The sequence below is a fragment of the Tursiops truncatus genome, chromosome 5 (assembly GCF_011762595.2).
Source record: "Tursiops truncatus isolate mTurTru1 chromosome 5, mTurTru1.mat.Y, whole genome shotgun sequence".
Lineage (NCBI taxonomy): Eukaryota > Metazoa > Chordata > Mammalia > Artiodactyla > Delphinidae > Tursiops > Tursiops truncatus.
In genome coordinates, this window is record NC_047038.1 from 29,420,403 (window position 1) to 29,432,941 (window position 12,539).

The 12,539-nt window shown below is 35.5% G+C and overlaps 2 protein-coding genes across 9 annotated transcripts in view; one reads left to right on the forward strand and one right to left on the reverse strand.

Annotated features, from left to right (window-relative positions):
- Positions 1–12,539, forward strand: part of ELOVL6 (ELOVL fatty acid elongase 6) — a 435,739-nt gene that overhangs the window by 69,618 nt on the left and 353,582 nt on the right. Inside the window, exon 1 of one of the 8 annotated variants that reach the window (XM_073804978.1) lies at positions 1,148–1,255. The exons of the other annotated variants lie outside the window; for them this stretch is intronic. The gene's annotated coding sequence lies outside the window, so the exon portion shown is untranslated. Of the gene's footprint in view, positions 1–1,147; positions 1,256–12,539 lie in introns of those variants that run through there. 8 annotated transcript variants of the gene reach the window in all.
- ENPEP (glutamyl aminopeptidase) overlaps positions 1–12,539 on the reverse strand; it is a 103,639-nt gene that overhangs the window by 53,904 nt on the left and 37,196 nt on the right. Inside the window, exons 4-7 of the mRNA XM_019928062.3 lie at positions 8,718–8,838; positions 6,252–6,406; positions 5,709–5,822; positions 1,152–1,286 (exon numbers count right to left, since the gene is read on the reverse strand). Coding sequence (XP_019783621.2) covers positions 1,152–1,286; positions 5,709–5,822; positions 6,252–6,406; positions 8,718–8,838 — 525 coding nt within the window. The remainder of the gene's footprint in view (positions 1–1,151; positions 1,287–5,708; positions 5,823–6,251; positions 6,407–8,717; positions 8,839–12,539) is intronic.

Sequence of the window (12,539 nt, forward strand, 5' to 3'; positions counted from 1 at the left end):
AAGTTAGCAATTTCTACTGTAATTTATTAAGATATGTTATTTTTGTACCTAGTATAAAGCTAAAGACTTAGAAACATGTATTTATTTCTGACCTAATACCTTATACCCATGGAATATCTAGGACTTAGGAAGAAGCTGATTTAATAAATATAAATGTCTCTATGTGAATTATTAGAATATACTATAAGTGGATTAGAGATTTTCCTTTTAACAGAAAGATAAAAAGAATCATTGACAATATAAAAGAAAAATGAATAAAGGAAGCCTGAAATAATGCCATGAGAACATATGAGAGGGAAAGCCAAAAAATATGATGCTATAAACTTCAAATACTAATATATAGAAGGCTTTTTCACTAAAGCCAATTTTATCTAGTATTCATTTTCATAATTGTAATATTTTGTCTTAAATAAAACTTTGGGTATCCCCAGAACAGTAAAATGTATTAGTTTGCAGTGGCTTTTGAACAACTTAACCTAGTGGGTAAACCACAAGAGGCTGGGGTGGAAAATCGACTAAAATATGTTGCATACAGTTGTGGAATATGTTTAGAGGAGAAGCTGCAGGAGAAGTTGTGGGAGAAAAATGGGTAGCATAAAGCTTCAGGTCACTATGGGTTATTAGCAACTTTTCATAAAATTTTACTGGATAAAAATGCCCCATCTATGACATGCTAACAAATTCATCTTTAAATCGTATATAAAAACGGATGAAAGTAATTCCTTCAAACGGAATTGGATTTAAGTGCTTCCTGGAAGCATTCTACTAGAAAAGGTGTCCACATATATGGCACTTCTCATTGACCACATGGCAGAAAGAGAAGATTTACTGTGTTTTAAAAAATCAAGTCAAATAACTTTAAATTGGATGCCTAAAGGGTAAATGTTCAGTTATCAGAATGATAGCTGTTATAAACAAAAGTAAAAAGAGAAACTTTTAAAAATCTGCTTCACAATTCTGTGACAATGACCAGCATTGATCATTTCCGCTGAAAATTACAAACTGTTGAATATTCAGCACTTGGAATAAGTTCTACACTGTTTCCCAGAGCCCATTAACATAGTATAACCATTCTTACCATTTTTAGGCATTTACTAAGAGAAGAACCACCAAACAGGAAGACATTCAAAACAGTGTTATATTTTCCGCACCTTGCTATAGGAAATCCCATCAAAAACAGATGTTATTTCATCAGGACTTGTCACAGTGACTATAATTGGGTGTGAAGATATCAAAGAATCATCCTCTTGTACAGGTAATACTTCTTCAAGTAGCATCTGATCACGCTGAAATGACAGAATGAACCACTTCCTTTATAGTGGTTTATATGTCAAAATATCATTTATATAATACACATTGGGGGGAAATAAATGACTCATATTATTTAAAACAAATATTAGATGTTCAAATTAATCATATTTTGCACTGATTTTTCTATACTGATTCCATTCCCTTCTACTTATAATTCCCTTGACTTCACCCCTATATGGCAGGCCAAGAAGACAGAAGCATTTATAAATTCTGTTTCTCCTACTTCTCTGTGACTTTCAGACATGAGCCAAACTTTTCAAGCCCTGTTTCATATGTGTGCAGTAAGAATGATGATATCACCCCACAGATTTGTCTGAGACTTGAGGAAACGTGTTGATTTGTCAACAGTTGTTTTAGGGGTCTTTTTCCATTAATCATTGGAATTTGGATGATTCGTAATTAATTGAAGAAAACATTAACTTTTGCTTTAGTTCTAATAATTACCTTCTCATTCCTGTCCTAGGTTTTCTCAGCAAAATAGAGTGTTTGAGAGGTCTAGCACGATAGTCAAACTTCCTAGGTTCAAAGCTCAGTTTCTCCACTTTCTAGACATGTGAGTTTAAGTAATTTCCCTCACCCATGATGGCAGCTACGTTTTTAGAAACGTGCAGAGGATTTAATGAGATAGTGCATGACAGGCATTTGGCATAGTACCTGGCACAGAGTGAAAACCTAACACACTAGCTGCTGTTATTATTTTGATTCTTAATCAATTAGATTCTGAAATCTAGTTCTATTAAATAAATCACTAATAATAAAAATCAAAAGCTTTATTGATCTTACTTAATCAAAAATATTTCCCAAAAGGAGCATGCTATATTAGTTTACATTTTCCAATTTTGTGAATTCCACTTATAATAGGCAAGATACTATTGTCAAGTGATGACTGTCAATCAAGGTAATTTTGTCTTGGATTTTAATTTTTGTTCCCCTAAAATGTTTAGGTAAGAAGAAAGGATCTTAATCTCAGTGTCAGGAAATTTGACTCTCATCTTGGCTGTGCTACCAGTTGTCTGTGTGACATTTGGAAGGTACATTACCTTCCTGGGCATCAGATTTTTCACCTGTAAAATGAGGCTCCACTATTGTGGTACTTATCAAGCTCTCTTACAATGTATCTTTGTTTATCTATTCCCTCCACCACCAGACCCTAAATTAGGAACTTCTGTAAGGGCAGGAAGTGTGTTTTATTCAGTTTTGGGTCCTCCGTAGTGTTCACTGAATGAAGAATGAATGAATAGATGAAGAATGAATGAGTTGGATCATATGATTAAATTTCATTTAAGAACTGCATACTAAATTTTTGCAATATTTAATTGTTTTTGAAACACTAAAAATGGAATGTTATAATATTACATATACAATATATTACATAAACAATACATCTTGATATAAGAAGGGTTACTTTATAGAAAATACAGGACAAAATAATTTTTCATTTATATAGTTTAATTTCAATAAATTATGAAATCAGCGATTTTCAACATAGAGGAATGGTCCTCAACTAGGGGACATTTTATCATTCGGATGACATCTGACAATATGTGGAGACATTTTTCTCTTGTTTTCTCTCTTTTTTTAATTGAAGTATTGTTGATTTACAATGTCATGCTAATTTCTACCGTACAGCAAAGTGACTCAGTTATACACATACATACATTATTTTTTATATTCTTTTCCATTATGGTTTATCCCGGGGGACTGGATGTAGTTCCCTGTGCTATACAGTAGGACCTTGTTGTTTATCCATCCTAAATGTAATAGTTTGCATCTACTAACCCCAAACTCTCAGTCCATCCCTCTCCCTCTCCTACCCCTTGGCAACCACAAGTCTGTTCTCTATGTCTGTGAGTCCATTTCTGTTTTGTAGATAAGTTCATTGTGCCATATTTTACATTCCACATATAAGTGATATCATATGGTATCTGTCTTTCTCTGTCTGACTTACTTAGTGTGATCATCTCTAGTTGCATCCGTGTTGCTGCAAATGGCATTATTTCATTCTTTTTTATAGCTGAGTAATATTCCATTGTATATATGTACAACATCGTCTTTATCCATTCATCTTTTGATGAACATTTAGGTTGTTTCCATGTGTTGGCTATCGTGAATAGTGCTGCTGTGAACATAGGGGTGCACGTATCTCTTTGATTTATGGTTTTGTCCAGGTATACGTCCAGGAGTGGGATTGCTGGAGCATGTGGTAGTTTTATTTTTAGTTTTCTGAGGAACTTCCATACTGTTTTCCATAGTGGCTGCACCAACTTTCATTCCCACCAACAGAGTAGGAGGGTTCTGTTTTCTCCACACCATCTTATGGAGACATTTTTGGTTTCACAGCTGGGGTGGAGGGTTACTGGCATCTAATAGATACAGGCCAGGGATGCTGCTAAATACCCTACAATACACAGGACAGTCCCCACAACAAAGAATTATCTGGCCCAAATGTCAATAGTTCCATCCTTGAAAAACCACAATGTAGATTAAATTTTAAAGAAGCAATTGTTGCAAATTAACTTTTTCACTTTTTTTTATCTTTCAGTTTTAATTTATAGACTAACTTGTTCTCAAAGTATACTTTTGTGATATGAGAAAATAATTAGGATGCAATACCAAATACTAATTGAACATTTTTTCAGTAATTTCAGTTTTTATAACCTGAAGACATTTATTAGAAGTTAATTGTTTAATTAATTTTATAATTTAATTAATGCTTTTCTTGGTCCATTTTTAAAAGTTTTTTGAAATATAATTTACATTATTAAAATTTACCCTCTTAAAGTAGACAGTTTGATGAGTTTTGACAGATATAAACAATCTTAACTACAATGATAGTCAAGATATGGAAAAATTTCTTACCCCTAAAAGTTCCCTTGAATCCTTTTTCAGTCTGTCTCCTCCTTTCACCTTAGTCCCTGACAACCAGTGATATATATTTTATTCCTATAGTTTTGTCTTTTCTATAATGTCAAATAAATGGACTCATTCAGTATGTAGTCATTCACAGATGCCTTTTTCCACATAGCAAATGCTTTAGAGATTCATCCACAATGTTACTTTACCAGTAATTTGCTCCTTCTACTGTTGAGTAGTATTCTATTGTATCAATATGCTACAATTTATTTATAAATTTGAGTTGTTTCTAGCAGTTAGCTATTATGAATATTCCCATTATGTGCATTTACATGCAGGTTTTGTGTGGACAAGTGTTTTCATGTCTCTTGGAGTAGGATTGCTGGATTATATGATAAATGTATGTTTAACTTTTAAGAAGTGGTCACACTATTTTCAAGGGTGACTGTATCATGTCTACCAGCAATGTATGTGACTTGAAATTGCTCCACAAATTTACCTACATTTGGTATTATCAGTCTTTTAAATTTTAGATATTTGGGATGGTTAATTTTATGTCACATTGATTGATGGGGCCATGATGCCGAGGTATTTGCTCAAACATTATTGTGGGTGTTTCTGTGAAGGTGTTTTGAATGAGATTTACACTTAAATTGGTGAACTTTGCGTTCACCAGTTTAACTTTTTTCACTTTTTAAAGCAGGTTGTGAAAACGGCAAGGGCTGCAAGCATCTAACACTCTTCTTATTGTATCCAGTGGAGGGCAGTAGTCTATACAGTACACAACCTCCTGCAATGCTACTTTCACATAACCACACACTTATACTTTTATATATACAAACTGATAAGAATACACCACCTAAATACAGATGAAAACAGGTGTAGCTTTTTGGGAAAAATATCTTCAGAGTTCATAGAAGCCTCTGTTCCAGGCCCCTCAGAGACACAGAATAATAATAGTAATTACATGTACATTTTGGAAGCTTTTAAGCTTACAATACAGAGAACAGTGTTCTTCTTTCATAGAGGAGAGAACTGACTCAGGATATGTAACTTGCTCGAGGTCACATTCCCTGTAATGCATCTAAGAAATGATGTGTGCAAGATTTGAACCTGAGTCTAACTACTAAGTTTATGCGTTTATCTCTTTACCGTGTCATTTCAGCAACCTGTGTAAGGGAAGTCATTTATAAAATTAGGCTTGGGCATTTTTCAAAGGGTTAGCACTACAGATAATTTCTTGAACACAGAGTTGGCATTGTCTAAGCTAGATATTTTTTTCCTGCCCTGGCACGTGTTGTTGAATGACTCTACCAACCACATTCTTGGCTCGTGGTGGTCAATTGCCCTCTAGGGCCTGGGCATAGGCTCTGAGCATGGTGTAGTTCAGTGGACGCAGCTGGTTCCACCCCAGCCTCCCAATGGAATTCCCAATTCAATACTGCACTTGGCCCCAAACTCAGGGCCACTGTCATAGTCCAAAGGCTTCAATCAGCTTGACATGAGGAAAACAGAGATTTGGAACTTATATGTTTAGGGCTCACCATTTGCCACTCTTTTTCTGCATGGTCTACTCCCAGGAACTCAAAGAAGGAAGCAAACCCTTCGTTTAACCACAAGTCTTCCCACCATTCCATGGTCACAGTATTTCCAAACCACTGAAATTATAAGCAAGAAAGAGGGTTAAATTCTCATGCCTTTGGTAGAAAGGCCTAGAAAATTTCAGTACATTCATTTGTTCATGCAAATTTTGTCACTTGACACAAAAGTGGCAGACATCATACTTAGCATTTATTTCCTGCTTTATTTCTCCTGGTTTTTAAGTGATCTGAAATTCTCCTTATTGTCTTCATTTTGGTAGTACTGGGAATATTTAAAGTTATAGGAAAACCTTGTGTATTTACTAAAGGCAGAACAATGTGTCTTAAAAGTTTCTTTATGGTAAAATGTTTATTAGCAGTAAGAAAGACTTTCAAGCAGGATTTTCTGGGTTGGCTACTTTTTATTTGCTAAGTTATAATTTCAATCATTCCTATGGTCTTAAGCCACTTTTTAAAATAAGCTAAGTTGGTGCTAAGATTCTATACCTGATGCACAAGTTCATGGGCAACCACAGTGGCCACCCTCTGTTGGTTTGATGAGGCTGATTCATTAGGGTCATAAAGCAGGTTTGTTTCTCTGTAAGTGATGAGTCCCCAGTTCTCCATAGCCCCAGTGCCAAAATCTGGAATAGCGATTTTATCTATGGAAAAAGAGTCCAGTGAGAAATACATTCTTTCCATTTTGTTCATAACACTTCTTACCAAATTAAGTTCTTCAGGTGAACGTTTTTTAAAAGACTAAAAATAATTTCTCAGAGTGAAAAACAATCATCTATTTGTGTAAACTTTTCAGTCTTTAATGCACTCAGAATATCCATGGAACTCTTCCTGTTGGCTCCAGATATCAATGTGTCTTTTATTTTTTAAGAATACTATTGGCAATGCTCTGTTCAAGTCTTCTATAATTTTATGTCTTTTGTTCCTTTCTGTATTTCATTTTTATTTGCTTTTTTCCCCCATGACTTTCACTTAGATAATACCAATCTTCTGTTTGGGGGGGTATGCTGTAAGGAATAAGAGAATGAAGTTTTCAAATGAGGTCTTAGAAGTACAGAGCTTCCAAGTGTGTAGAAATATATTTCTGTCCAAGGAAACAGATTATTAGAGAACACAAAATTCCACTTTTTCCCTAATTCTGTACAATTTGTGGTCAACCAGATTCCCTACTAATTGAATAGCTTACCATCCACTTGTATGTATGTATTAAATTAGTTGGATCAACATGGAATTGACTATATTCTCTGGAAATTCCCTTCCAGGTCTAAAATGTTGAATTCAATCTAGACTTTCTAGTACTTATTTTTGCTGGGACCTATAATGGTAGACATGCTATCTGACAGAAAGAGGCAGTGTTGATCAGTTCTATGTTAAATCCCAAAACAGAAAAGTTTCAGTTGGATTGGTGGACAGAATGCAGCTTCTCCAGTTAATGAACTATAATAAGCATGGGATTTATTATTACATATAATTTAAATTAGGCACATAAATGAAAATAAATTAAATTTTCATCTAACATAAAGAAAAGGTCCTTTCTTTATGGTTAAAATAAAGATTCTTAAAGCTTTTTATAAAAAGAATGAAAATGGATACATCTTAAATGGAGGTCAGAATTACAGCAGTAGTTTACTTTTAGTGTTATTTTCATTCTTAGGTTTGGTTATTTTGTCACAGAGTACCTCTTAAAGTTTGGAGAAATATTTCCCCCAAGGGCCAGTATTCTCCATAATGTTACAGAGTGTAATTTGTACCTAACCCATGAACAAAAGGAATTTTTTTAAACCTCATTTCTTTGGTGAGTATTGACATTATAATTAATTAACTCCAGTGCGTTTAATTTAGGGGGTGGATAAATGCAGTAATCAATTGTGAGGAAAGTCTAAGAGTCAATTCTGAAAGAGTTGAAAATGCATATAAAAGTATGAAGAAGAAGAATATGGGAGAGAGGGAGGAAGAAGAGAGAACAGAAAAATAAATTTGTGAGATTTCCACTTTCCAGGTTATCATGGGTGGTACAAGAGAGAAAAAGGCTTTTAAATTAATGTGATTAACATTTTATTAGATGTTATTCTGATTTTGTGGAAAGTTGTTTCTCTTCCTGTTTCCTTCTCTAATATTTGTTAAGCAATAAAAAAAAAAAAAGAAAAAAACCCGGAGCATCCACAAAGTTGCTCAGAGCCACAGACATTCCCATGTAGAGAATTTGACATTCCAGTTGCTTTGCATTGGTAATTTATTAAAGTGAGGGAAGAAACAGAAATAGAGAAGTCGATTGTTGGTTTGTTGGTTTTCTTGTTGCCTTCATTTCATCCCTACAGACATCTATATGGGTGTTAAATTTAAAGTCTTTGCTAATACCACTCAAGCTTACTATTAAAGCATTTCTGCTGTTGATAGAAGTGTCATATCCATACCATTTTGATTATAGCACTATTTTTATTTTAAAAAGAAAACATGTTCCCCACATCCTCCTTATTAGAAAAAATACTTATGGAAGGAGCACCAGTTCATTTTAACTGCTGAAGAATCTAGAATTAGTCTTGTACAACAGTGGAAAGACTGGAAGTACATGGGACTCTGACAGCATTATTTATCCCTATTATTTATTAATGTAAGCTATTGGGATGGGTACTAATTTTGAAATCAGCTGATCTAGGTTGCTCTTTCTGGTTCCATCATTATCAATGTCTGCAGTTTTATGTATATACTTCAATCTTTATTTGGAAATAAAATACTATACATTCATCAGGTAAGAACAGAGTATAGACATTATTCTTAGAGGAATCCAGAAAGAATCTTCCAGCATCTAGTAAGTATTAGATACATAGTATAGGCATATGATGAAAAGACTAAGGGATGACCATTAACTAAGGATGCTAAAGCTGGAGGAAATGAGTTAACTTAAGTGAAAACAAAAGCAATATTAAAAACAAGAAAATAAAATATGGTTCTCACCTAATTTAGGAAGAGCATAATCCATAGCGAAGTAGTCTTCAAAATAATCAAACACACTTTTAGTTATATTTGCAGCATATTCAGCTGTGTGCTTTTGCTCTGGCTGGACGTATATAGTGAGCTATTAAAATAAAAAAAATTCAGTGAAAATTTTTCATTTGAAAAAACACAAAAACTATGATACATGACATAGTACAAAGAAGGTGGGCTTTGGAGCCAGGTAAGTCTAATTGGAATCCCAGTTCTGCATGGTCTTGGACAAATCACTTCATGTCTCTGAGACTCATATGTAAAGGAAAAGAATACCGCATAACTCACTAAGTAATTTCAATGACTATAAATAATGTAATAATTTATAAATAAATAATATATAAATAAAGTATACTGTACATAATGTACAGTATATTTTTTAAATATTACTTTTTTCTACTTAGAACATATATTGTCTTCTTAATATTTGTGTATCTATGTATTTATCTCGCTTTGTGTAATTCGTCTTTGAAGAAATAAGGCATGTGATTTTTTTCTCATCTAAAGAGCCCTTAGATATGTGTTTTCCATTTGCTTTTCTATCCATTGCTACCCACACTACCCTTTGATATATTAACTATTCTACTTCCAGAGTCTAAAATACAATGACTCAAAATTTTCTTGAGAGGGAGGCATCTTGATAAGCCAGATCTTGATAAGCTACATCTCTAAGTATCTAGGATATTATTTTTATGCCATGACATAATTTATAAATCAAACCAAGTATAGACTTTTTACTCCCCAATTCTAAGCATGTGTAACCCCAAGTAGCCATCACAATATTGAAGGAGAAAAACAATATTGGAAGATTGATAATATCTGACTTCAAGACTTACTGTAAAGCTACAGTAATCAAGACAATGCGGTATTAACAAAACAATAGAAAAATAGATCAGTACAAGACAATAGAGAGCCCAGAAATAGACCCACATAAATATAGTCAACTGATCTTCGACAAAGGAGTAAAGGCAATATAATGGAGCAAAGACAGTATCTTCAATGAATGATGCTGGAATAACTGGACATCCATCTGCAAAAAAATAAATCTAGACACAGACCTAACACCCTTCACAAATATGAACTCAAAATTGATCACATACCTAAATGTAAAACACAAAACTATAAAACTCCTGGAAGATAACATAGGGGAAAATCTAGATGACTTTGGATATGAAGATGACTTCTTAGCTTTACCACCAAAGGCATAATCTATGAAAGAAATAACTGATAAGCTAGGCTTCATTAAAACTTTTGCTCTCTGAAAGACAATGTCAAGAGAATGAGAAGATAAGCCGCAGACTGGGAGGAAATATTTGTAGAAGGTCCATCTCATAAACAACAGTTATACAAAATATACAAAGAACTCTTAAAACTCAACAAGAAGAAAGGAAACAACCTGATTAAAAAATGGGCCAAAGACCTAAACAAGACACCTCACCAAAGAAGATATACAGATATCAAGTATGTATATGAAAAGATGCTTCACATCATATGTCATCAAGGAGATGCAAATTAAAATAACAAAGAGGTACCACAGCACACCTACTACAATGCCAAAATCCAAAACACTGACAACACCAAATGCTGGTGAGGATGTGGAGCAATAGGAATTCCCATACATTGCTGGGGGGAATGCAAGCTGGTACAGCCATTTTGGAGGATAGTTTGGCAGTTTCTTAAAAAACTAAACATACTCTTAACATATGGCCCAAGAATTGTGCTCCTTTGTGTTTACCCAAAGGAGTTTAAAACATGTCCTGAGGTTGGTTCAAGATGGCAGGATAGAAGGACATGCTCTGCTCCCTCTTCCGAGAACACCGGAATCACAACTAACTGCTGAACAGTCATCGACAGGAAGACACTGGAACTCACCAAAAAAGATACCCCACATGCAAAGACAAAGGAGAAGCCACAATGAGATGGTAGGAGGGACGCTATCACAATAAAATCAAATCCCATAACTGCTGGGTGGGTGACTCGCAAACTGGAGAACACTTATACCACAGAAGTCACCCACTGGAGTAAAGGTTCTGAGCCCCACATCAGGCTTCCCAACCTGGGGGTCTGACAACAGGAGGAGGAATTCCTAGAGAATCAGACTTTGAAGGCAGAGGGATTTGATTGCAGGACTTCGACAGGACTGGGGGAAACAGAGACTCCACTCTTGGAGGACACACACAAAGTAGTGTGCACATTGGGATCCAGGGGAAGGAGCAGTGACCCCATAGGAGACTGAACCAGACCTACCTGCTAGTGTTGGAGGGTCTCCTGCAGAGGCAGGGGGCAACTGTGGCTCACCAAAGGACAAGGACACTGGCAGCAGAAGTCTGGGAAGTACTCCTTGGCGTGAGCCCTCCCTGAGTCTGCCATTAGCTCCACCAAAGAGCCTGGGTAGGCTCCAGTATTGTGTCGCCTCAGGCCAAACAACCAACAGGGAGGGAAACCAGCCCCACCCATCAGCAAACAAGTGGATTAAAGTTTTATTGAACTCTCCCCACCAGAGCAACAGACAGCTCTATCCACCACCAGTCCCTCCCATCAGGAACCTTCAACAAGCCTCTTACATAGCCTCATCCACCAGAGGGCAGAGAGCAGAAGCAAGAAGAACTACAGTCCTGCAGCCTGTGGGACAAAACCCACATTCACACAAAGATAGACAAGATGAAAAGGTAGAGGGCTGTGTACCAGCTGAAGGAACAAGATAAAACCCCAGAAAAACAACCAAATGAAATTGAGATAGGCAATCTTCCAGAAAAAGAATTCAGAATAATGATAGTGAAGATGATCCAGGACCTTGGAAAAAGAATGGAGGCAAAGATTGAGAAGAGGAAAGAAATGTTTAACAAAGATCTAGAAGAAATAAAGAACAAACAAACAGATGAACAATACAATAACTGAAATGAAAAATACACTAGAAGGAATCAATAGCAGAATAACTGAGGCAGAAGAACGAATAAGTGACCTGGAAGACAGAATGGTAGAATTCACTGCTGTGGAAAAGAATAAAGAAAAAAGAATGAAAAGAAATGAAGAAAGCTTAAGAGACCTCTGGGACAACATTAAATGCAACAACATTCGCTTTATAGGGGACCCAGAAGGAGAAGAGAGAGAGAAAGGACCTGAGAAAATATTTTAAGAGATTATAGTTGAAAACTTCTGTAACATGGGGAAAGAAATAACCACCCAGTCCAAGAAGCACAGAGTCCCATACATGATAAACCCAAGGAGAAACATGCCGAGACACATAGTAATCAAATTGGCAAAAATTAAAGACAAAAACATTATTGAAAGCAGCAAGGGAAAAACGACAAATAACATACAAGGGAACTCCCATAAGGTTAACATAAGGTTAACAGAGGATTTCTCAGCAGAAACTCTACAAGCCAGAAGGGAGTGGCATGATAGAGTGATGAAAGGGAAGAACCTACAACCAAGATTACTCTGCCCAGTAAGGATCTCATTCAGATTTGATGGAGAAATCAAAAGCTTTACAGAGAAGCAAAAGCTAAAAGAATTCAACACCACCAAACCAGCTCTACAGCAAATGCTAAAGGAACTTCTCTAAGTGGGAAACACAGGAGAAGAAAAGGATCTACAAAAAGAGACCCAAAACAATTAAGAAAATGGTCATAGGAACATACATATCGATAATGACCTTAAACGTGAATGGATTAAATGCTCCAACCAAAAGACACAGGCTTGCTGAATGGATACAAAAACAAGACCCATATATATGCTGTCTATAAGAGACCCACTTCAGATCTAGGGACACATACAGACTGAAAGTGAGGA